The 25,380-nt window shown below is 41.8% G+C and overlaps 1 protein-coding gene and 1 long non-coding RNA gene across 3 annotated transcripts in view; one reads left to right on the forward strand and one right to left on the reverse strand.

Moving 5' to 3' along the window:
• Positions 1-25,380, reverse strand: part of PDE7B (phosphodiesterase 7B) — a 259,623-nt gene that overhangs the window by 51,613 nt on the left and 182,630 nt on the right. For both annotated transcript variants that reach the window (XM_039529600.1, XM_039529599.1), the window contains one exon: positions 2,610-2,693. In XM_039529600.1, the coding sequence (XP_039385534.1) occupies positions 2,610-2,693 (84 nt within the window). The remainder of the gene's footprint in view (positions 1-2,609; positions 2,694-25,380) is intronic.
• On the forward strand, positions 3,577-11,596 carry LOC120400698. Its single transcript, XR_005596002.1, has 3 exons — positions 3,577-3,636; positions 11,265-11,339; positions 11,576-11,596. It is a non-coding gene; the product is annotated as an uncharacterized LOC120400698 (long non-coding RNA).

Below are 25,380 nucleotides of genomic sequence, written 5' to 3' on the forward strand. Positions count from 1 at the left end.
TTTGGCACCCCCAAATCTTGGCGCCCTAGGAAACCGCCTAGTTCACCTTAATGCTAGCACCAGTCCTGTCTATACTACCAAAAAAAAAAAAAGGTGTGTGCTTAACTCAGGTTAACTAACCTGCATTAGCTAACTCAGGTTAAAATAGCAGTGAAGACGTGGCAATTCAGGCCCATAGCAGCTCAAGTTAGGGTCCATAGGGGAGCATGGCGATGAACTCAAGCTGCAAACCTGAGTTAAAAACCGAGTTGCCATGTCTTCACTGCTATTTTAACCCACGCCAGCTAATGCGGTTAGCTAATCTTAGTTAAGACCACACCTTTGTAGTGTAGACATACCCTAAATAACTAATTTCAGATGAAAGAGAAACAATACAGAAAGAACAAGACTAAAGTCCCCCTGAAAGAGGACACAGTGATTTACTCTGTAACATTCAGCATCTGAAATGAAACACAAATGACGGCGGCTGTATAAACTAGCAGCGCAGCTCCTTTGAATGGGAAGATGCAGCATACAGAAAGACACCTCTTTTAAATTACAGGGTAGCCACACGTGCTAGAAAGGTCAAGCTGAGTTCCTTACTCCTTGAGCCATCACAACAGTACTGCTGTCTGTGATGACCCCCTTCATTTGTGCATGCCGGACCTTCCTGAATTGGAAGAATGAATCAGCAGGATTCAGTGGAAGGAAACCTCCCACTTTCCCCCCAGAAAACCTACCTTCAACAGAAAAGTTCAAAAATACAATTTGAAAAGGTTTATTTTTTTGGGGGGAGGGGGACAGGAGAGTTTCATGGGACTAATAAATAAATAAAATGGAAATCAAAAATGAAATACTTCCGGCAGAGCCAAATGTGAACATTTATTCACTTCTGCCACTGCATGAATGAAAACTGGTGTTCTTGTAAATCGATTTATAACCAAGGAGAGGTGAACGGTTTCAGATTAAACAAGTTTCAGCTTAGAATTTTGAGAAGTAAGTTTTGGGCCCTTGAACATACTTTTCAAAAAAATGTAAGTACCTCTCCCTCCCTCGTGCCCTTTTCTACCCCTATTCTTTGCTCTTCCTCACCTTGTGAGTACAGCTAAGTTTCTAACTCATTCCTACAGCTGGATTTCTAACTCTGTCTGTTATTTCCCAATACTTTGCAACTCCCCAGACCTGATTCAAGTTCTCTTCCGCTACAGAGCCCATATCTTTAATGATATTGCAAGGGTCTCAGCAGGTCTGATATCCTCTGGTTGGCCTGGGCAACTTTCTGGATTTGTCTCATCACCTATGTCCCCCTACCTCAGCATCATACCCAACATTCTGATGGACTTCTGACTTCAGCACTACCCCTAGTGTACAAGACTTGGCAGCAGTTGGTCTGGGCCAACAGTGGAGGAAGCAGAAAACAGATAATGATGATTCCAAAACTAAAATCTTTACCAGACTGTAGCAGCATTGCCAGCTTCCATAAGTGTCAGCACATCAGAGCTCTGAGTTTTCCCCTCTTTCTAGTTCCCTTCTTCTCTTCCTGCACTTGCTCCAGGCCCACCTATTTTCAGCCCTCCCATTCCCCGGATCCTAGGAGTTCCGGAAAGCAGTTAAGCAAACAAGGTTTAAAGTTTAGTTTTGATAAGTGCTTTTTAATGAAAAATTTAATCACCAGAGGATTAAAACTTTAATCACTAAGCAACTGTTGGAGATCCAGTCTATTCTGATGAAGGCTGTTAGTAAGTGTTGTTTCAAAGGTAAAATTCAAATGACCTGTGCTATACATGAGATTTATGCCAAGCCCTACTTGTGTCTGAATGTCAGAGTTGTGTTGATTCTGTTTGAATACAAAGACCAAAGAATTGTGAGTGAAATTTTTATTTTTAATTCTCTTTGCACACTGGGCATCAGGAGTGCAATAACTGGGCATTTCCCAGAAATCTCTCTACAGGAGAGAAGACAGAAAAAGCCCTCTCATAGTTTGGATAAATGGAGAGAGGTCAGGTGAAAAAGAACTGGGACTTTTTTTTAGCTGTGTCCTTCATTATTCACAACAATGCTAGATTAATAACTTTAATAAAAATGAGGTTATAGCTGTTTTTTGACAGATGCTCACTATAGGCCTGATGCAAAATCCAAGTCAAGGGGAAGGCTCCATTGGGTTTTGCATTGGGCTCTGACAGTTGGCAAAATTAATGTCACTGTAATCCACTGCTCAGTGTATGTTATGTTTCCCCCTCTGTGCCCAAACCACAGAGGATGAGAGGCGGTTAAAGCTTTCAGATGGTGAGTCTGGATCTTTAGGTGCTTTTAACTGTGGAAGTCCCCAGTTCAATCCCTGGGGTTGGCCATGATGGCAGCTATCACACCACTACTGAAGTACGTATTTATCTGACCAACTGTAAGCAGTATGGACAGTGGTCATTTAGTCAAAACATTTCATGCTCAAACAGTGGGTGGGAACAACAGCATTATGGCACATTCCCCATTGAGTGAAAGAGGAAAGCAGATAATTGAATGTGGCACAATGATCCTTGGGTCATAGACTTTTAATAACCATTCTGGTTTTTAAATTTCCTTTACAAATCCATTCCCCGTGGGAATTTAGTTGGGGGAAGGGTTGCACTTACTGTTGAGAAGACGGAAGTCTATGAACGGGTAGGAACCACGGCGCTCAGAGAGAACCCCTGGCTGACCTCTCACTCGTGCATCTCCTGTAAAACACAACCCCCCACAGATGTTAGAAGGGGTGTCCACCCTTTCTTCTTGTGTAATATTTAACCAATCAAATTGATAGCATCACAATCCTCTTCCCGGAAAGCCACACTTCAAATACCATTTCACATGGCTTCCCCGTAGAACTAGGTACTGCAGTACAGCTCAATCCTCTGATATGATCGGAATATAGGAGAAAAGATGTAGCCATCCTATTAAACAGCGGCTCATCCAGTGAATAGACTCACATCACTTCAGGAGCATTGCAGAAATCTAGTTTCTTATCCGAGCTATACCAATAGGCTTAAAATTGTTATTTCACTGCTGACAGGGTGCTCAGTGTTGTACATGACGCACAGCAGAGTGTGTCCTGCCTTAAAGACGTTACAATCTAAACCACACAGACACAGGGAGACAGATGCTGCCACCTTTACCAGTATTACCAACCCCTTATGTTCAAAAATAATTAATCAGCCCCCAAATATAATGAAACTGGCTTAAAAATCATGATATTAAAAAAAATGATTCTTTTCCTTTCCCTTTATGTTTTTGAGCCTTTAGGGGGCACTCAGGTGATGTTTTCAAGCTTTTCTCTGCAACAATGAAAGTTAGAAATGTTCACTAAAAAAAGTAAGCTGTGATTCTCAAAAAAATAGCATGACACCAGGAGCTGAGGCTTTAAGAAGAAAACTAAATACCACCAGGTTTGAAATAAGATAGTGAGACTAGGCAAGATTGCTTTACTCACATTGACAAGTACCTTATTATTTCCTCAAGATGCACCACTGAAATTAATTAGACTACTTGAAAAGTAAAGTACCGTTAAGGTTGGGTAGGAGTGGCCACATCTGTCCCAGAATAGGCAGTTGAGGACATAGCTAAATTCAGAGCAGTCTCCCTCTGAGTTTTTATTTTTCTGTGAAGACTACTGAGGGCTGTCAGGTAACTCTAAAAAGAAGTGGTCTACCTGCTCCTAATGTAACTGTCCCAACACATAACATTTAAAAAAATCTCTGATTGTGAAAACACTTATGGTCCTTTCAATACCTGTTAATTAAGTATAAGTGCATTCAGTGGAAGTGCTGAGGAATGGCAAGAAAGTCTATCAATAAGCCAGGTGTAGGCACAGACATACAGCCCAGCCAAAATGTTTAATTCCCTGGGGGTAAGCATTGTTTATTGCAAACTGCCAGGTTGTGGTGTTGGTGGGTTGTTTTTAAATCTTTGTCAGGCCTATCATCAATTCACTGCACCTGTTCATCTAACAGCACCTGCTGAGTTAGTGATCAAAGTGTGTGTACTGATGTGCCTACCGGCTGGAGATTTTGAGCATACAGCAGTTGGAGGGGAATGGATTGGTCTGTGTGTACAAATTTCATATTGCTGCCTATGCCCCTACTGTTCTCTAAGCAGGAGTGCTAGCAGACTTGATTTCCACAGTAGTGCTGCAAAATGCATTTGCTAGCTCTCTTGTGTAAGCTTCCAGCTATTTGTCTTCAGGCTTAAAATAAAGCTAAGCAGTTGTTCTTCAATTAATACAATTAGTTGTGTTTCATTTCAGATCACCTTTTGGTAGCGAAAGGAAGGGTGTTTGGTGAAACCAGGACAGGAAATTTTGACAGCTGAGAGTCAGATCACTGTTCCATCTTCATTGTGTTTCAAAGTGAAACAAACAAGATGAGGGGAAATAAAAAGGGTTGTTTCTCTTTTATTTTTTCGGGCTGAAGACATAAGATAGCATACTGGAATGTTCAATGTTGCAAACACATATAAAGCTGCATCTTTGTCAGACCCAAGTCTGGAGGCAGCACTGGGCTCTCCGGGGAGACATTTCCTGAATGAATCTTCTGCCCGCTTGGCATCTGACTTTGTCTCTTAATAATAATAATTAATAATAAAAACCCAGCCTGTGCTAGGTAACAGGAGTGTGTAGCTTATTACAATACTGCCAGTAAGGGTGGAGATGCTGGCAGTGCTGACAACTTACAGCTGCTGCTGAAACATCAGCTGCATGACAAGAACCAGAATCTGGCTGCAATCATGGTGTCAAGGTCCTTTCAAAGTGGGGAGAAGGGACAAAAGAAGAATTAAGCAGCCGTTACTGAGCTGCTGCTGCTGCGAATGCAGTAAATAAGCAGGAGAAACATTCCTTTTCCAAAAGCCGCTGTTTGAAATGCCGCGGGACTGAATTTCCCCACATAGGCAACTCATGTTAGCAAGGCCGGAGAACAGATTGTAGCTATCACAGAATGAGAAGGCTGCTCCGTGCAAGAGAGTAGCTAACTACTGCTACTTAGTTCACCTTTGTTATACTGTTATTTTTGGGTGCGTTACTTCTTTGCTGGGGTTTGTATCACAGGCACTGACTTTTATTTTTCCCGGTGGGTGCTCCACCCCCACTCCACTCCTTCCTCCAAGGCCCCACCCTCGCTCTGCCTCTTCCTGCCCCTAATCTGCCCACTCCCCCAAGGCCTTGCCTCCCGCTGTACGCTGTTCTCCGCCCTCCCTTGAGTGCTTCCTGCCAGCTGCCAAACAGCTGTGGCTGGTGGGTGCTGAGCACTCCCTATTTTTTTCTGTGGGTGCTTGAGCCCCGGAGCACCCACAGAGTTGGCACCTATGGTTTATATTGATGTATTTATTGTTTCTTGCATACTGGGTTTTATACTCCTTCCTTGCAGTGGTAGCATTATTCATTTCCCCAAAGGACAGCATCCCTTGTATCTCACCCCAGGGAGGCATCACCTTGGCACCACAAGAAGGAACCCAGGATCCAACCCCTGCGAGAAGAGGAGAGAAGCCACTCCAAGTACCAGAGAGGATGCTTGAACCACACCTCAGGGGAAGGGCTACAATTGCTACCCCCACTTTATAGCAGGGGAGTGGAGGCAACAGAAATAGTCACTTGCAGAATACTGCACAGCAAATCAGTGTCAGAGCTAAGAAACCAGATCCCATTTCAGTGGGCCATCCACTGGACCATGCTGTCTCTAAGAGGTAGTTAAAAACAAAAAAGAATGTTTCCAGGGACATTAGCAGTAACAATAATCAATTTTCAGTCTTTGTCTTTTTAACAAAAAATATTCAGCTTTTGGCTGTTTGGACTTTCAAAGAAAAAACCTGAACCTTCATGGGGAAAATTCAGTGTTAAGAAAAAGCCCCTTTGCATAAAAAAACAAAGTTTGAAGAAAAATGTTCAACTAGCTCCGCTTCTCAACACAAACTCAGTTATCTGAACCCCAGTTACCCAAACCTAATCACATCTCCATATACCGATGCTTTACCCAGAAAATTCCCACAGCTGTCCCAAACTGTAATAATGGGCTAGAAATTGTTCACCAGCTTATTCAGCTACTTGAGGCTGGAGTGTATCACAGGACTGGCAACTATTTTCTTTTGTAAGAAACATTTTACTGCTGCTGTCCCTGAGGATGGTCACTATACGCACACACAGAGCATGCACATGACGTATGTTTCTATTATTCTCACTCAACTCATAGTTAAAAAGTCAACATTTACCACACCGTGCTGTTTAAGCACCGTTTTGCTCTCTACTTTAAGCTGGAAATCTAAGGTAGTCTAGATACTGTTGTATGGTAAATGGTGAGCACTTTCTCTGAGAGAATATAAATTCATGTATGCATGGCTATAAAATACAAAAGCATGGAGAGAGGAAAGGAGTGAATGACAACAGGGGTAACTGAGCTGGAAGGCTTGTCCAAGCCCCCTTTTCATATGGAGACATGGAGGGTTCTGACTTAGGCGACTGTCGGCAAGAGCCATCAACACGTTTCAATCAATACTTTGTGGGTACAGTGAAAGAGCTGGAAACCTCAATCATTGGCATCACAGGAGTCTAACAGAAAAATATTGAACAAAAGCAGCAGAAGAGCCTTGGGAAAATAGGTCCAAGGACAACATGGGCTTGTATAAAAATATTATTACCAACGTTAGCAAACAGCAGACAAGAAATCATCCTTGAGACTCTTTTGTCTCTAAAGGAAGTAGCAGATGTGACTCCACCAAATAACCTGCTTCAGTTATAGCACAACCAGGGCTTGAAAAATTTACCAGGGACTTGCTAGCCGGAGAGCTAAGTAGGCCCACTAGCTAGAGATGAATATGAACAATTGGGAGGAAGAGGAGTGACAATGAGGTCCAGAGGCAATGCTCTGGTGAGAACTTCAGTGCTCTCAGCTTCCTTAGCCGCTAAGAAGAGGGATAGTGTTGGAAGCTGTAGTAGGCTACTTCCCCTACACCCGGCTTAGAATCTCCACCTTTGATATCATTCTCTGGCTGGGAAATATGAAACTTCACCTTTCTCCAGCTGCTGCAAGGAGCTTGTCTGTCTCTTCGCCCCCCCCCCCCCCCGCAGACAATCTTACATATCGTACGAGTGGAAAGTGTGTGTGTGTGTGCGTGCGTGCACGCGCGTGCCTTTACATCTGCCTCTCTTCTGGGTGGTCCTTGGTATTTTATAATTCCAGTTTTAGCGCCTCTGCTGTGGCTCAGAGTCTGCCCAAGTAGCAGCATTGTGAAATTGACACGATCTTTCATGTGTCACTGCTGCTTACAGAGTTCTGAACAGCAACAGTGTGACTGGCCTGAGCCTTATCATTCTGCTGCCATGCAGCAAAGTTATGAACAGTAAAAGGGGCTCTAGAACTCTGCAGACTTCACACACCTTTGCAGTGGTTTACATTCTGTTCACGTTCTGAAGGTTTTCATTGCAATAACAAGAGCTAGGAACTTCCTACCGGGGCGGGGTGAGGGGGGAGTACTATGCAATCACATGCATTCTCTGGATTTTATGCCTGCCTCAAAGTACCAACCCTGACCACTGTTGGAGGCAGGATGGTAAACTAGGTAACCTGGCTCAGTATGGTAATTCTTGTGTTCCTAAAAATGTAGAAGTTATTTAGACTTAGAAGGTAGGCATTCTGCCACCAGAGTAATGTGGTATCACTAGCGTCACTGCTGTTGTAATCCAGTGGAGCCTGATGGGAGGATGCAAAACTTAGAAACTTTCTCACACATGAATTTAAATCTAGCAAAAATGTTCAGGCCTAGAAAAAGTCTAAATGTCAAAAGCTGTAATAATAATAAGAATAGCTACACTGTGCTCTTAGCAACCTGTAGTGGGTTGTGTTACCATGGTAACTTTGCAGATAATGTCTTCCTGCCATAGCAAAAAAATTCTAAATTGCACCATTAAGAGAAGCCCATTATTAATTAGTTAAATGCTGCTTCTTGACATCTACTCACTTACCTTTATAAAGCCCACTGATGAAACAAATTATGTGCATAGTTAATAAAAACGCATAGCACTTACATAGCACTGTACATTTTTCAAAGTGACGCACAAACAGTTCCCAAGCCATTCAGTTTAGGTGGTTAAATGTAATTGTCTTTGTGATGATTTTGCAGACCTGTCTATGTACAATTTTTGAATTCTGTTTGATATTATGAACTCTCTATATGTTTATATCCTTATCGTGGGCTTTCCTGTATTATTGCATCATACTTGTGTTAAGGAGTGGGAGACTGATGCCTAAGTGTCTGCTTCTGAATGGGGTCATCATTAAGGATCATCAGCAACTGAATAAGCCTTATCCCACAGTGGTTCTCAAACTGTGGGTTGTGACCCCAAAGTGGCTCACGACCCCATTTTAATTAGGTTGCCAGGACAAATGTTACACTCTCTGGGGCCCGGGTCTGAAGCCAAAGGTTGAGCCTCACTACCTGGGGCTGAAGCTGAAGTCCAAAGGCTTGAGCCTGGGGCAGCAGGCCTTTGTTTCCCCTCCCCTCGATCTGCGCTGTGAGGCTCGGGCTCCTGCCCAGGACATGCAGTAATTTTTGTTGTCAGAAGGGGATCCTGGTGCAAAGACGTTTGAGAACCACAGAACAATGGAGTGGCTGCAACCAGGGGTGAAGGTAAGCCGGGACGGTATGGTACGGCGTACTGGCAGGAGCCGGTATGCCGTGTCAGACTGGACCGGCTTCCCCAGGCCTGCGATTTAAAGGGCCCGGGCTCCGGCTGCTGCAGGGAGCCTCGGGCCCTTTAAATCACCACCCGAGTCCCGCTGCCAGAGACATGGGGTAACGGTGGTAGCCGGGAGCCTCCGGGGCTCTGTCGGCAATTTAAATGGTCCGGGGCTCCTCTGCGGTAGTGGCAGCTGGAGCCCCGGGCCCTTTAAATCGCCCCTGAGCTCCGGGGGTCCCAGTCGCCTCTGCAGCTAGTAGCTCCGGGAGTGATTTAAAGGGCCCAGGGTTCCCAGCTGCCGCTACTGCAGCCAGAGCTCCACCTCTTCTGGTTGAGGCCACACCTCTTCCAGCGTACTGGTGAGTCTTTTAAGTTACTTTCACCCTGGCTGCACCGTAGGTAAACTCAGTTCTCTGCAGAGGTGTAGACAATGGCACAAAAAACCAGGTCGTTTGTGGTGGCTTTTAAAAAAACACAGAGATAAGGAAGGTTTAAAAAAAAAAAAAAAAGGAAGTTTGGGGCAGGAGTGAGGAGACTCCATGAGCTGGAAGAGACACATGAGCTGGAGGAGTGAGGTCCTGGAGAGGGGACCTGGAATCCTGACAGGACCCTGACCAAATCCCAAAAGAATACTCAAGAGTGGTGGTGAAACTGAGAGACGGAATTACATACAGACATTACATATTTTGCATGGAGCTGTATATCTCTTGTGCTGTCTAAAGAGTGATGGGTTTAGCAATCCTTCTGCAAGGTCTGCGACTTACTTGTTTCAGCTGTCATGCATCTCTGAAAGGTTAAAGTATAAACCAGAGTACCCATAATCTTGGAGCTCTAGGGAGGATGTGCTTAACCTACATAGGAGCTTTGTGGGGTTTAGGGCAGCTGAGCTGCAGGGTCCCATTCCCTAGGAGTTGCACCAGATGACAGTCTATGCTCAGGAAGTATGCTTGAATCCAGGGGCGGCTCTAGGCACCAGCAAAACAAGCTGGTGCCTAGGGCGGCAAAATCTAGGGGGCGGCAAAAGGCTGGGGCCCCAGCTCATCCTGCCGCTGCGAGCCGAGGAGCGGCCCGTCCCCTGCAGCCGGGGGGGGGGGGGGCGGCACGCGGGACCAGCGGTCCCTCTGCAGTCATGCCCACGGGAGGTCCGCTGCTCCCGCGGCTCCGGGGCGCCTCCCGCATGACTGCTTGGGGCGGCCAAAAAGGTAGAGCCGCCCCTGCTTGACTCCAAAGAAAGAGACAGTGTCTGGAACCCACTCAGACCCAGAGGAGCTTAAAAGCACATTGATCGAGCATGTGGGTCCCAATACAGCAGCCTGATGAATATCTAACAAGGGAGAGCTATACCAGGCCTGTGGAACCCCCATTTTGCATATGGGGAAGTATGTGGTTTGTCCAAGACCACATGGTGTATCAGTGGCAGGACCAGGGAGTAGAATCTAGGAGTTCTGGATTCTGAGCTTATTCTCAGTGCATTTGGCTTCACTGTTTCTCTTACAAGCGCCTAAAAGATTCATAGAGTCCGAGGTCATATGGGACCACTGTGATAATCTAGTCCAGGGGTTCTCAGACTTTTTTTTGCTGGGACCGCCTTTGAAAAGATTTCAGGCTGTGACGACCCCCCTCAAAAAGTGATGACCCCCCCATACTATGCCACCTTTACTTCTGTGCTGCTGCTGGTGTCGGTGCTGTCTTCAGAGCTGGGCACCAGCAAGCAGCTGCCACTCTCATGATGCCCCTTTTACAATAGTTTTGTTACCCCCTTTTGGGATGGGCCCCCCAGTTCGAGAAATGCTGAATTCTAGTCTGACCTCTTGTATAACCCAGAGAATGGAACTTCCCCAAAATGATTCCTAGAGCATTTCTTTTAGAGAAACATCCAATCTTGATTTAAAAATAGTCAGTGATGGAGAATCTACCATGACCATTGGTAAATTGTTCTAGTGGTTAAAACCATCACCCCTATTTATATTAGGACTCAAAATGATCAGAACTATAACGTCTTAACTGGCAATTGTCACTCATTCTACTAATGGGCCAACCTGTAGAGCTTCAGTTCAATTTAGAATCTGAGCATCTGAACCTTTATGTAAACCACGCAAAACTCTCGGGCCTGATTCTACTCTCACATGGGATTTACCCTGGTGTAACACCATTGAATTCCACAGAGTTACTACTGTAATTGAGAAAAGAACTGGGACCCTGGAATCTGCCAATCAGGGTTGGAAAGTCTCAGCATATAGACTTCCTTTAGAGACGAGGTCAGAGAATAATTCCTAAGATCATTTTTCAACCAAATTTGCGCTTCCCAACTTACCACCTGTTTGCAATATTCAGTTATCTGAAATTATTAACAGATTTCTTCAATGAATAATTCTTGGCCTGCAGATCCTTCTTGAACAGTTTGCTTTAAGTATATGTGATTTGTTCTGTGGGTAATATAAGTGTGGGCACTAGTTCTGTTTTCTGATTAGACAGTTCATTTCAACCAGCTATTACAACACTGAGCTGAGAATTTTACAATTGAATATACACATTGAAATATGCTTTTGAGAACTGTTTGATCATTCAGGATTTTTTTCATTTTTAACAGGAAGGATGGTCTTGGAGTGAAGGCACTGGACGGGACTCAAGAAATCTGAGTTCAATTCCTGGCTACCTGTGGCAGGTAACAATCTCAGTGACTCAGTTCTCCATCTGTAAAAAATGGTAACCACACTTCCATTCTTTATCTGTCTTGTCTATTGAGACTGTAAACTCCTTGGTACAGGGACTATGTGTTTGTACAGCACCTAGCACTATAGGGCCATAATCTTGGTTGGCTCTTCTATCACTAACCTAATACAAATACTAATAATATTTGCTTTTCATGCCAGTAAAGCTCAAGTGTTCTGATATTTACAGAATTTGAACACAGCACCAAACCAAAATTTGCTTTTGGAGATGTAGGAGCATTCATGGAGATAATTTCCCACTTTTCCCTGAGCTCTCTGTGTGGGATTTCCAGTTCTTCCCCGTCCAGGGAACTACAAGGTACACAAAATTACAAGTAATAAACATAGCAGTCAATAATTTGTGAACACTCCTCCCTGCATCAATAATGTTTAGTTTGTGCCAGATCCTCAGGTCTTTTTAACATCTTTTACACAATGGGAGTTTTGTCTGAGAAAGGACTGAGTAAAAGATGAGAAAAGACCTTCTTGGTTTGGGTGCTTGAGTTTTGTACCAAGGTTGCAGAGTTGCCAAATTCTAAATAGCTCCTTGAGTGACATTTCTGTGGCTGTGAATGTGTGAAGCTTTTTCTGGCTCAGCTTTTCTCCCCCTTATCTAATAATGCTAAGGCTTCTAGCCAAAGCTCTCCAAGTGCTTTCACATGCCCACACGGTGGGTCAGTATTCACCCCAATTTATGGATAGGGAACAGAAGCACAGGTGAGTGATGGGACCTTCCCAAGGTTGCACAGTGTGTCAGGAACAGAGATGGGACTGGAACTCAGGAGACCCGACTCCCAGTCTTGTACATTAGCCACAAGAGCATCCTTTCCCTCTTTGTCTCAACGGTGTTTCCTTTTCTCCCTTGCCCTTTCTTTTCCCCCATCTTCCCTATTGTCTCACTCTTTGCCTTTCCTCTCCTCAATTCCACTGGCTCTTGGCTCAATCTCAGTCTCTCCCTCCCCACTTCTATTCCTTCAGTCCTTTCCCTGAATTTCTTTGTAACCCATCTGGTCATCTCTCACACATACCATGGCTGCCTCCTGGGGATGACATTTCCTGGGAGTGGAATACAGTGTTGTTCAGGACCGGGAAGAAGTAGTGCTGGCCACAGATTCCGCCTCACTGCGCTGTGCTAGGAGTCACAGTGTGTGAAAGGAACCAGCACTGGGAACACAGGACTGGAAAGAACCTTTTGGGTCAACAAGTCCAGTCCCCTGCTGTCACAGGCAACCCTCTCATATAATCCTGTTCACAAACTTAGCAAGTGCCATCTTAAAACTAGTTACGTTGTTTGCTCCACTACAGCTGTTGGAAGGCACCTGTTGGAGCCTCACTCCTCTGATGGGGAAAGTGAAGGGGAGGAGGAGGAAATATTGGCTGCTTGCTCAGAAGCCCCTATGAGTTGTTTCTAATAGCTTGGAGGACTTGAACTGGAAAGCTTATTGCCTGCAGCTCTGCTTATGAGTGCCACTTCAGCTAATATAAATGAGAACCGAGACAAATGTGTGACTCATTCCAGATGAGTGACACTTGACAGGTTCGAGATTGAGAGGTTTCTTATTTTACCCAGACCTTGTTTGCTCATCATTTGCTGTAATAAATTCTCTTTTCTATTTGGAAGTTGTCTCTTAGGGACATGGTTTGGGAACTTTCCCCTTTCTTGACTGAATCTGTTTCAATTTCTTTATGGAATATACAAAAAAACTGTCACAACTCAGTAATTACCGAACAATGAACCCAGAGAATATTTTCCAAAATCATCTGTTATTAAGTGGGTAATCTTAACCTTAAATGTTTTTAAGGCTGCATCATTCTAGAGCTGGTTGAAAATTTTCAGAGAGACTAGTTTTCCATTGGAAAATGCCATTTTGTCAAAATTGAAACTTTCTGTTGGAATATGTCAATTTTGATGACATTTTATTTTGGAAAAAAAAAATCAAAAAGAAGCATTTTGATGATGTCAAAGCATTCTGGTTTTGCCATTATTGGATTGGAACATTTCCATTTTTTATTTTAAAATGACTTTTTGTTTTGATATTTGTGGATATTTAGTTATAAATTATAATAGATATGAAATAAAATAAGTCAAAATTAAAAAAAAATTAGTTGATGCAAAAGAATTTTTTCCCAAAAAAACTTTTTTTTCCACAAGAAATGACAAAATTCTTTATTTTTGTTCAGATTTGGAAAGAAAACAAATGTTTTCATCACAAATGTCTTGCAAAACAGAAATTCCAGTTCTTGCACAGCTCTAATTATTTCCTACTTACTGCTAGGATTTAGCAGGATTGGGCCTTTTAAGCTTAAAGCTTTATCATTTACAGCATCATAGTTACAGCAAAATTTAAAAAAAAGACTGTAAAAGAAGAATAAGAGCAAAAAACCCTACACACCACAAACACACACACACACACACACACACAAAAAACCCCACCACAAAATTGATCACTAAAGAAGAACAAGGACCAATTTTTCAAAGGACCTTTTTTACTAATACTCTGTAATATTTTCGAGAACATCTGTTTACATATGCAAAAATCCATTGCAGCACAGGGAACTATAGGCAACATTAATTAATTCAAAAGTAGAAGTGGGAAGTTAAAAGCAAAACTACTTGATTTGTGCCTAGGTATGTTGGTACTTGCATGATCAAATTTGGCCTTAAATATAGATTCCTCCCCCTCTCCCCCCCACCAAATTACCATCTACTGTATGTGGTGTTATATTTAGCAATATGTATTTAGCTATCTCTATGTCCACTTAAAAGAAAACTTGGTTGTTCATTATGGACATATAAATGTCCGTTGTCTATGGTACTGGGGATTTTGTTTTAATTAAAAATGATAAAATCTCCATAAAAATATAATCATGTTTCTTCAACTCCCACTGCTCTTTTTCTTGGCACTGTATAGGACACACACGCAAAAGATTGGCCTCCAGAGCAGAGATTCCTGGCACTAGGGACCTGAAGCACATTCTTTTATGGTGCTTCATGAATGAAAAAAAGCAGGAGGTGGAAGCAGTGTTTGAATGCTCAACAGCTTGAAAAGTGCTTTTCTTCTTTACCACTTTTCTCAAGTAACATGTAGAATCCATAGGCAAGGGATTCAAAAGGAGGAGAGCTAACTGGGTAGAACCTGGCAAATGCTCCATCTCTTGTTGTAACAATCTCAGTCCCTAATGCTGATATTCTTGCGAAGGAAGTGCAAATTTGGATAGGCTTCCCACAGTTATTTGTAGCTCTACTTGATGATGAAATGATGTTCTTTTGTGACACTTCCATATTTCCTGGTTTTGGCTAAGCCATTGCTACCTCTTTCACAGAGTTTTGGTCCTTCTGCTTCTCACAGACAAAATCAATGCATGTCAACTTACCTCCTTTATATATAAGGTAAATATACACACTTTGATAGATATCTATAGTAGCTAGAGCTGGTCAAAAATATTAAAAATACATTGAAAGTTACTGAATTTTATTTGTTTACTGAAAACTGGATTTTTGGTAAATGAAAAATCTCTATAACCATTTCAGTGACATTTTCAATAAACATTTTGATGAGAAATGTCTCAAATTTTAGTGAATAATATTTAGAACAAGTCAGCCGTTTTTCATATTATTTTAACAAGACCTTTTTTGACCCCCAAAAAAATGTTAAGTTCCAAATATTCTGACCAGCTCTAACATTAACCACGCTTTCACTAATGAAAATAAGGAAGAAACATTCTTTGTGGCCAGGCTATTCCGTAAAGGCTTTGTGTAGAGTTCAGAAGCAGCTGGTACTGGCCACTGTTGCACAGAGGACACTAGACTAGATCGATGGCTTGTCTTGACCCAGGCCGGGCAATTCCTATATCCAAACGTGTTTAGAGTATCAGAAAAAGGTTCTTTTGGTGGCATGAGTGAAAGTTCTTCTTGTGTCTAGTTTTATCCAAAGAGTTAGTCCAGCCCGACTGCCTGTGCCACAATAGCCATTGCTAGATATGTGAATAGATACACTCATGACTGATACTCTGGAAATATTTGCTGTCTCAAAGTGCAGCGAAATTATAGCTTAGCTTCTCTTTTTATTATTTGCTCATACTTGAGAGATGAACATGAGCTGACTCAAAGGGAAATAATTGGTTACACATTTCACTAATTAGAATAATGTTGATAAACAAATATAATGAGGTACTTGCAGTTGGCAAAGAGTCCCAGTTCCCTAGAACTTTGTCCTGCGTTTCCTTTCAGCTGAGATGGCATTCAGAAGACTCATATGCCAAGAAGCAGCAGGAACAGCTGCCTTCTGGACAGACTTCCCAAGCAGATGTGTTGGCAACAGTGAGCCCATCAAGTGCTTAAGCACCTACCAGGTGGTCTCTAATTGGCTTGTTCTCCTGAATATCAATTTCTTTCTCAGCCTCATATTCCAGAAACTGCTCAAAATTGATATTTAAAAGCAAAGGAATGAACAAGATGCGCATGAAGTGTTAAGCATAGGTCATGATCTCTCCCAGTTGTAACCCATGTCCTTCTTGCCACACTTTCTTTACTATCATCCCTTATCGTGGTATGTCTAATTTAGATCTTGTTTGCCCCATCTCAACACAGTTATGAATAGACAGAAAGTGTGGGGCCATAGCATCCCAAGGGAAGTGAGCAAGCTGCTCTTCTGTTCCCTCCTCTGTGGGTTAATATTCAGCCCCTAGTGTACATGAAGGGAATAACCTCTGTGATCCCCTGAGAACAGGGACTGTGATTGTCCTTAGCCCTGGCATGAGGTACACAAAGGGATGAGCTGGAGGAGGGCAAAGGCTCCTTCTCCCGCTTCATCAACCCCATGACCTTGCACGAGAACCAGGGATAGCCTGGCCTTCAGATTGCAAACTCCTCTGGGCAGGATATGCTCATATTTACATGTCTGTTAAGTGCCATGCATGCCTAGGGAACGACATAAATAATAGCCAAAAATTCAAACTGGGGGCCTAAAGTTAGGTCTCATAATCCTTAGGCACCTAAACAAAAGTAGCCTTATTTTTTCCCCAGTGTGCTCAACACCCACAATGCTCATCGATTTCATATGCTCAGCTGCTCTACTGTAAATCACTGTGGTATCACAATTAGCGCTAGGCAAAATTTTTCAGCTGAAACGTTTTTCCAGAGAAAAATGCAAATTTGATGACATTTTTGTGAATTTTTCTTTGTTTTGCAGAATTCTTTTGGCTGAAAGGGTAGGGGAAGAACCATAAAGAAAAAATGCAAAGTGTTTTGTTCTGATATTTTCGAAATGTAACGTTTTAATTTTTTGGTTCAAAGTGACTTTTTGTTTTGGAACTTCCTTCAAATATATTTTTAAACAATGAAAAAACACTAAAAACTACTCAAAATGTTTCATTTTGAGTTGAATGAAAGGGAAATTTTGTTTGACACAAAATGAAATGTTTTTCAACCTTACAATTTGCTGAAAATTTTGAAAAAATTCATTTTCTGTTCAACCAAAAAATATTTTTTTACCCTGATATGGCCAAGAAACCAAAAAATCCATCATTCACACAGCTGTAATCACAATGAACTTGCTAGAAAATGTCTTTCCCCCAGGCACCATACAGACACTGAGTGCTGCCAATGGAGAATGTAACGTGGGCGTCAGTATCAGAAAGCGCCCTGAGCACTATCACGAACAAAAGAAGGTTGACATTGACAGAAGCAGGGGGAAGTGCTAAAAGGAGAGAAAGGTAGGAGTAGGATGAGAGAAGCTGGAGAAGGACAGAGTCAAATATTCCTTGGACTAGAGGAAGGTGCCTTTGGAGCAATGAGACATATGAGAGAGAGAAAGCGTGCAGAAATAATGGGTGTCCGCTTGCTACAGAACTGTAAATGGACAGTAGTATGAAACAAACGCATTGCTGCTGTGATACTTGACCTAACAATTGCAAATAGATGTGAACTACGTCTCTAGCACCAAACCCCACTGACTGGGAGTTCAAACCCAGATCAGAATTCTGCAATTTAGGCCCATTTCTGGTATTAACTTTGCCAATACTCATATGCTGTGTCAGTGTCAAGAATGGCAATGAAAAGAGAGAGAGAGAGAGACAAACACCCCCAACATCGAGGAGCAGAGCAAGAAAGCTTTAGAGGGAAAGCACAGTTATCATTGGCAGTTGAAGCCTGAACTTCACCTCCCTCTGCAACTGGGGGCTGATGTTCCCAGACCTCCAGCAATTGCTAAAGTCTTCTAGGAAAAAGTTAGCATCAGATATTTCTAATATAACAAACAAGCAGAAAAAATGGAGGGGGGGGGAGAGGGCAGAGCAGGGAGAAAACAAACAAAAAACCCCACCCTGAAACTTGCATTTTTAGACATCCTAGAGGAACAATAAAGGACATAAACAATTTTTTAATTTTGTTTTGCCTCTACAATTTACCTTTATTATAGCTCCCTACAGCAGCCAAAGAGCTCTGATTTAGATATTCATTCAATAGACCCCTATCTGTGTGATCCAACTCCCCAGCTTCCTCTTCAAATAATATTTTGAAGCAGAAAGAGCAAGACTGGATTTCAGTCTTTGTTTTTCACAAACCTCTGTAAATTCCAAAAGAGAATAGCTCCAGGACAGGCCTTTTTTCATGTATGCGTGAAGACGGCACATAAAAAAAGCATTTCCTGACTCATCGTACCCTTGTGCAATCCATACCAAGCAAAGAACTTTTTTTTGAAAACTGTTTTTTCTTTGAGAATTGCAAGGTATAATAAGGAAAAGCTGTGGGGTTATTGTTTTGAAGAAAAAAGACAAGTTAGCTAGAATAAATCCTCAGTAAATCTTAAAGTAATAATCAACAACAGCAGTTGCTGTTTTTTCTAGACTTCCTTAACCCTCCTCTAATATATCTATTTCTATGAGCATGCTAAAAATGAGCTGTAATGGTGGAACTCCAAATACTTACATATGGTAGTCTGGGATGAACTTCAGTTAGGTCAACCTGCTTGCATTTATAATTCTTAAGTAGAGATATGTGAAACTCAAGAGGGTCTGAATAGAGTTGGGTGGGGAATGGTTTTCCTGGTCTGTGAAAATTTGCAAGATTTAGAAAAGTTTTCCCAGCCTGAATCAGGACAAAAGGTTAAAAATCTCAAAAATGTTCATGAACTGAAAATCCAAAAGAGTTTTCCATTCGGGTCAATAGAATATTTTATTTCCATTTTGATCATTTTAAAAAAAATGAAATCTATTATTAACTTAACTTTTGAAATGAAAAGTGACTTTGCACTAGAAAACTAGAAATTTGACAAATTTTGAAACTTTTTTCAAAAACGTTTCAAGAAATTTGTTAAAAAGCGACAAGTTTCTTTTCTGATGAGAAAATATTTAATCAAAAAAATTCCTGACTAGCTCTAGTTTTGAGTTTAGAGTCCTCAGCTTAAAGAAGGTTTAGACAGCTATAAGTTAGGATGCTTTTATAAAACCTATCCAAAACTTCCTGATTCTGAAAAACTAGCCTGAAAATCTTGTGTGATCAGCCTTGCTTTCATGCTATTTGGCCAGTTCTAACTGAGACTGGGAATAACTTATCCAAACACTTCAGAATCTCAAAAAAGTTTAATTTGAATTTGGTTCTAAAACTGGGTGGAAATCCAGGAGATTTCTGAGAACCAAGTCATCCTTTCTTTTACTCAATCAGTATTTTAACTTTCTCATACCACTGTGGAACTCCAGGGAAAATCATCTTCAGTTTTGAAAGAGACTGACATTTTGGACCCAGATTCTAATCAAAGATGCACGTTACCTCATAACTGAGACAATCTCTATTGTGCATAGTCATGATCCTGCTCACTTTGAAATCTTTACGGACAAGTGTAGCAAAATACCAGAACATAACACACCATGTAATTGAAATTCACATGTTGATGTTATCTCAAGCACATGGGGACAATATCAATTAAAGTTCTGCTGTAATGCATAACATCCTCAATGGAGGATTTCCATACTCTCATCAAAAACTTCCTACCCTGTCTCCTCCCAAGGCTTATCAGCAATTTCCCTTGGCTGGGGAGGTCTGGATGGTTCTCTCTTTGGTCTGTCAGGGCCACTCCTCTCTCAAACAAAGGAGTTGTTGCAGTTTGACACAAGGAACGCCTTTCAGCACAGGGACTGAAGCCAGGGTACTTGCATGGCACTTCCATTATACTTAACAACTTATACTTGGGATCTGTTACTTTAGCATAAGATTTTATATTCTCTCTCCTTGCAAAATAAGGTTAGTGAAATCCAGATTCTTTTCTTTTACATAGACCTCAGATGTCATGCAGCAACTTGACAGGAGGAGATCTGCTACAGAAGTCACAGATGCACTCCTTCTTTCCATCCTTCCTCATCTGGGGTTAAATTGGGGTGCTTCAAATTTAGGAGGAAAAAAAGATAGTGGATCACTTTCACTATTAGCATAAATTGATGACTCCACCGAAGTCATTTATTGTATTTTGGCAAGCTTTGGTTCAAAATTATTTATAGGATATCACATATTAGCAAGGTGTCTATACCAGCTAGAGGTTTAGGGATGCTGATTTGAACAAACCTTTGTTTTATTTTCAAAATTATTCACAATTTATGCAAGGAGTAGAAGTGCTTCTCACCAGCTGGACATTCTGAACATTGCATGGAACAAAGTTGTTGCTGTCTAAAAAAAATCCAGATCTGTTGCAAACAAGCCAAAGTATCTATCTGGGTTCCTTAATCTGATGCCCCCCATACTAATTAGTACCATTTTGTTTACACTGTATGATCTGAGCCGTTTGAAATGACTTCTCCAGATCTTTAGGGTTCTGTTGTAGAGGAGAATATTCAAATGTGGATACTAATAATCTCCATACTGCCCCTTCAATCTGACTCTGACATAAAGTAACTAATAACTTTTCTATGGGTGTTTGGCTGATTTATTTTGCAGAAATACAAAACAAACAAGGTCCCCACCCCCAAGATCCTTAAAAACATTTTAGCAAAGAACCAAAAGATCCACCCACCGATTCCCTTTTTATTCCAGTAAGAACAAACTACTTTTCAGTAGACATATCCAGTCAAATTACTATTATTTCAGAACTCAATCGGAATCCTTCCCACACTGCCAGACAGTGCTTTGAGCACACAAAAAATCTTCAGTTCAATTTGAAATTGCTGCTGTAATGTCGTGTCTATTAGTCTTTTACTGTCAATTTTCTAGTTTTTTTGTAGTTTTGTTTTTCTTGAGTTTGATTGTCACACATAAATTATGGTCATTTCTGATATTAGCTCCTCTCTATGTTCTAATGTCCTGAAATACAGGGTCATACACTCTACTGGTGTAAACTGGTGCAGCTTTATTGGAGCCAAGCCTGTTTACACCAAAAGAGTGGCCCAGTGTTACTAATTCATTCTACACTTTAATTCTAGAAGTAATTTTAAAGGATAGTGGGAAGAATAACACATACATTTGACAGCTGAACACTGTTACATGATTTCAAGGATTTAAACAATGTGTCACACACAGCCAAGAATTGGCTTGCTTTAGCAATGCTATGCATGGAGAATATATTGCTGTGCCAGTGGTGAACTCTATAGCCATTCACAATTCAGGATGGGTTTCTTTGTATGTGGGAGATAGCACCTTATAAGGAGCAATATATTAATTTAATGAAACTTAGACAATTCATTAAGATATCTGTGAAAACTTCCCATAAACCAAATAATTAAACATAGGAGACAATTTAGTGGCCCTAAGTACAATAGCGCAAGCTTACTAACATCCATTTTTCTCATTCTCTTTTTATATCATTTTCCCTTTCTGCTATTCATCATTCCCCTTCACTACTTCTTGGAGCTGAATGTTGTTATTACAAGGTTAAAGGACAGTATGGAATTGATAGCAGATATAGACACACTCAATGTGAATGTATATGTGTATGACAACTAATAAGCATAGAGCACATTTAGTTCCTGATTAGGAGGAAGTCCTACTTAATCATCAATCATGGGAGCAGAAAGTGCCAGTGAATTTGTTTTGAGATGTTCTTTTTATTGAAGATTGTCACCTACCACCTCACACTGGAACCCATATGGGGTATCATCAAACATCAAACATTTACAACCCATACTTGATGGGGACCCATATCCTGAAAAAAGTCCTTCCTGAACTCCCTCTTCTGGCCTTCAAACAACCCCCAACCTCATCATCAGAAGGAAGCCCCTGTCCCAATCAGGACACACCAACTCAATTGGCACCAGACCCTGCCAGAACAAAAGATGCAAAACCTACAGACATATCTCCACTACTGTGATGATCAGTACCCGCCACAACACACTTTTCAAGATTAATCCGGTGTACCTCATCCAGTGCACTAAATGCCCCAGTAAACAACTATATGGGTGAAACCAGACAATCACTACACTCTCAAATGAACCCACACAGAAAAAATGATAAATGACAAAAACTCCATAACCTGTGGGTGAACACTTTATATAAAGTGATCGCTCCATATCTGACCTCTCAGTCCTCATCCTCAAAGGACACCTGCACAACACTTTCAAAGGATGAGACTGGGAACTTAAATTCATAACTTTGCTAGACACTAAAAATTGTGGACTTCATGCAAACACTGGATTTATGGCTTATTACAACAATCTGTAACTCACTAACCCCCCCTTTTTTTGTCCTATGACTGCAGAGGTGTTAACAGACCACTTCACCTTAAACGGTCCCTTATAATGTGTGTTAACTACTTACGCTAAACAATCTGTTCCACTTTGTATTTAGCTGAAACACGCTGAGTATCTTTCCTAGACCTGAAGAAGAGCTCTTTGTAAGCTCAAAATCGGATCTCTTTCACCAACAGAAGTTGGTTCAACAAAAGACCCACCATATCTCTTTAATATCCTGGGACCAACTCAGCTACAACAACACTGCAAACAACATGCCTGGTAGCAAGGACATTTTGGCAGAACACAACATTTATCAGGGAGCCGGTCAAAGATACATTATGAATTAATGTAAAATTTGTCTTTTTGGAGGTCTGAGAAAACCCAGGCACCTTTTCACTTCCTCTGTTGCTCATTTTTTAACATCTCTTGATGCTTCCTGGTGTGGTCAGGGCCCAGAAATGAAATTCCCTGAGCAAAGCCACTCATTATATGTCCAGCAATATCAGAGATAGGATGGGCCAGAAATCTCATGAGAGAACGTGTTTTCCAGTTTGTTGAACCACTAGGTTCAGAAAGTTCATCTCAAGAGAGTCTGGATGCTTCTCTAAATCTTATGTGCTTATCTGTCCAGACTGCTTTGCAAGTTCTGTCTTTAGTAGTTACTGGCACACGTTTCACACTGAAATTTGACTATATGTTCCCTGAGTCAATAAACATTTTTTCCTGGCTGCATGCTGTGCTAGGCCTTAAACAAACCGCAGGTGGGTGGTTGGTTGTGTTCCAGCTCCCAGCCTCTGTTGCTCTGTAATTGTCCTCATTTTATGTATATTTTGATTTTGTAGTGTCTTTCCCACAGTCCTGCTGTATGCACCTCATTACGCTGCCGGACACAAACAAGTCCTAACCTACAATATGAGACGTACATCTTGTCTCCCACATGCTTCCCAGGTCAAAAAGTAACTGAAATGTTACCAAAGAGACAAAGTCTTGAGAAACAGTTTCTCTTATCAGCACAACAGCTGAGATCCACTATACACTGTTGCAGAAAAAAATCCAAATCTTGTAGGAAAGGCTCCTTCTTCACCTCCCCCATTCAAATTACCTGACCCTGAATCATACTTTGTTTCTGGAGTATCTTTGCTTGGCAGATTTGTGCTAGTAATCATGCTTGAAAAATAAATCCCAGGTTCTTTCAGTGCCTTTTGTGTCTATGGCATCTTTCAGGTAAGGTACCAATGTATGGCACTATGCCATACTTTGGCCCTCCGAATACATCTCCATGGGGTTTGAAATGATTAGCATGCAGTGGACTGTGGAGCACATAATGTGTGCAGGGGCTTAAGACTTTGTATAAGAATTTAAAGTGTTCCGATAGGATGATGACAAAAAATAATCTGTCTTGCTTCATACTTTTTTAAAATTCAATTAAAATCTATAGGCCAGATCTCCTGCTGATGTAAATCCATGTAGCTCCAACTCAATGGAGCTCATCAGCTGAGGATTATAACAACAGATTTAATTTTTTTATTAAAGCTAATGTTAAAAAAATTATATACACATTTAATTATTCCAAACTGTTAACTCATTTCCCCCACCAAGTATCTTGAACTGAACCTCAGTATGCGGGGGGAGGTAGGGAGAAAAAAGAAAAGCTTGTACTTGCAAGATTTCCACCTCAGCTTTTCAGACCTAGGAGATTTGCCAAGTTCTGGCCAGCTTCAGATAATCATCTGAACCCTTGTGATGTTTATCCAAATCCCAGTCACTGTTTGGTTGAGGTTCACTCATCACTAGATTTCCTCAGCACTCATCAGAATGAAGAGTGTTCTGAAGAATGCCAAAAGGAAAAGAAAACTTGTCTCATCAAGTGCTGAGTTAACCTTACTAAATAGTAGCAGGGTGAGATTTTCTAAGCAATCTAAAGGTCTAAAATACCCTAGATTATTAGTTGATATTTTCTAAGCAATAGGCTGGTCAAAACGTTTTCTGAGTAAGAGTGTTTTTCATGACAAATGTGGATTTGATGACACTGAATTTTCCTGTGGAAAAATAGCTTTTTGTCAAATTTTTGTTTTTCAGTGAGATTCTAAAATGAAAAACGTTGACAAAATTGTTTGAAATTTAAGTAAAGAAAAGTGAATAAAAACTCTCTCTCTTTTAAAACCTTTATTCACTGGAAAAAGATGGATTTTTTTTTGAGAAAGTGAAGGGAAACACACATAAGATGCAATCCTGCTAAGACGTCTACATGTGCTCAGCTTTACTACAGTGAGTAGTAGTTCTACTGATTTCCCTAAGTGGGATTGTGTAGGATCAAAGCTAGACAAAAACAATTGAAACATATTTTGTCAAAAACTGAAAATTTTCCTGTGAAATTTTGAACAAAATGAAAATCTTGTTTTAATAAAAAAATAAAGTTTAATACTAGTAAACAATAATAATATATGTATTTAATAATAAATAAGTAATGTCAACCAGCTATTTTAAATAGTGCTGCTCTCCTTCAAAGCCCTTTTCAAATAGTATGGGCTAGATTGTGGCTGGAACCTTCACAGCTGCATATGCAGCAGGAACTGGAACGAAATGTCACTCTTTCCCAGTTAACTCAGGGAAGGGCTGAGCACAATCTTCCTTCTGATGTTAATCCCATCAAATGGGGTCCACTCTATGGCCATGTTATTAGCAATCTTACAGTAGCACAGCTACTGTACAGCTATGCTGCTACAAGATCACTCTTGTCCTTGCTCTATGCCAACGGGAGAGAGTTCTCCTGTCGATATAATGAAACCACCTAAATGAGTGGTGATACCTGTGTTGGCGGCAGGGGCGGCTCTACAAAGTAGGCTGCCCCAAGCAGCGCGGAGCGCTGCGCCGCCCTTCCCCAGTCCCGCGGCGGGTCCCCTCTTCCCGCGGCTCCGGCATCCTGGGGAGGGCGGCATTTGGCTCCGGTGGAGCTCCCGCCGGGACGAGCGGACCTGCCGCAGTCATGCCTGCGGGAGCTCAACCGGAGCCGCGGGAAGACGGGACCCGCCGCAGGCATGACTGCGGCAGGTCCGCTCGTCCCGGGCTCCGGTGGACCTGCCGCAGGCATGCCGGCGGGAGCTCCACCGGAGCCAAATGACGCCCTCCCCAGGACGCCGCCCCAAGCGGGCGCTTGGCCCGCTGGTGCCTAGAGCCGCCCCTGGTTGGCGGGAGAGTGTCTCCTGCTGCCATAGTGCTGTGTCTGACTGGTTGGATCACAGGAACCCCCTTGGAAGCTGCCAACCGATGTGCCAAGACTACTTCTATCCCTGTTTTCCCTGCCAGCTCAGGACTCCAGCACCCTGTCTTGCCGAGCCAGAC

This window comes from Mauremys reevesii, linkage group 3 (genome assembly GCF_016161935.1).
Source record: "Mauremys reevesii isolate NIE-2019 linkage group 3, ASM1616193v1, whole genome shotgun sequence".
In the NCBI taxonomy this organism is placed as follows: domain Eukaryota; kingdom Metazoa; phylum Chordata; order Testudines; family Geoemydidae; genus Mauremys; species Mauremys reevesii.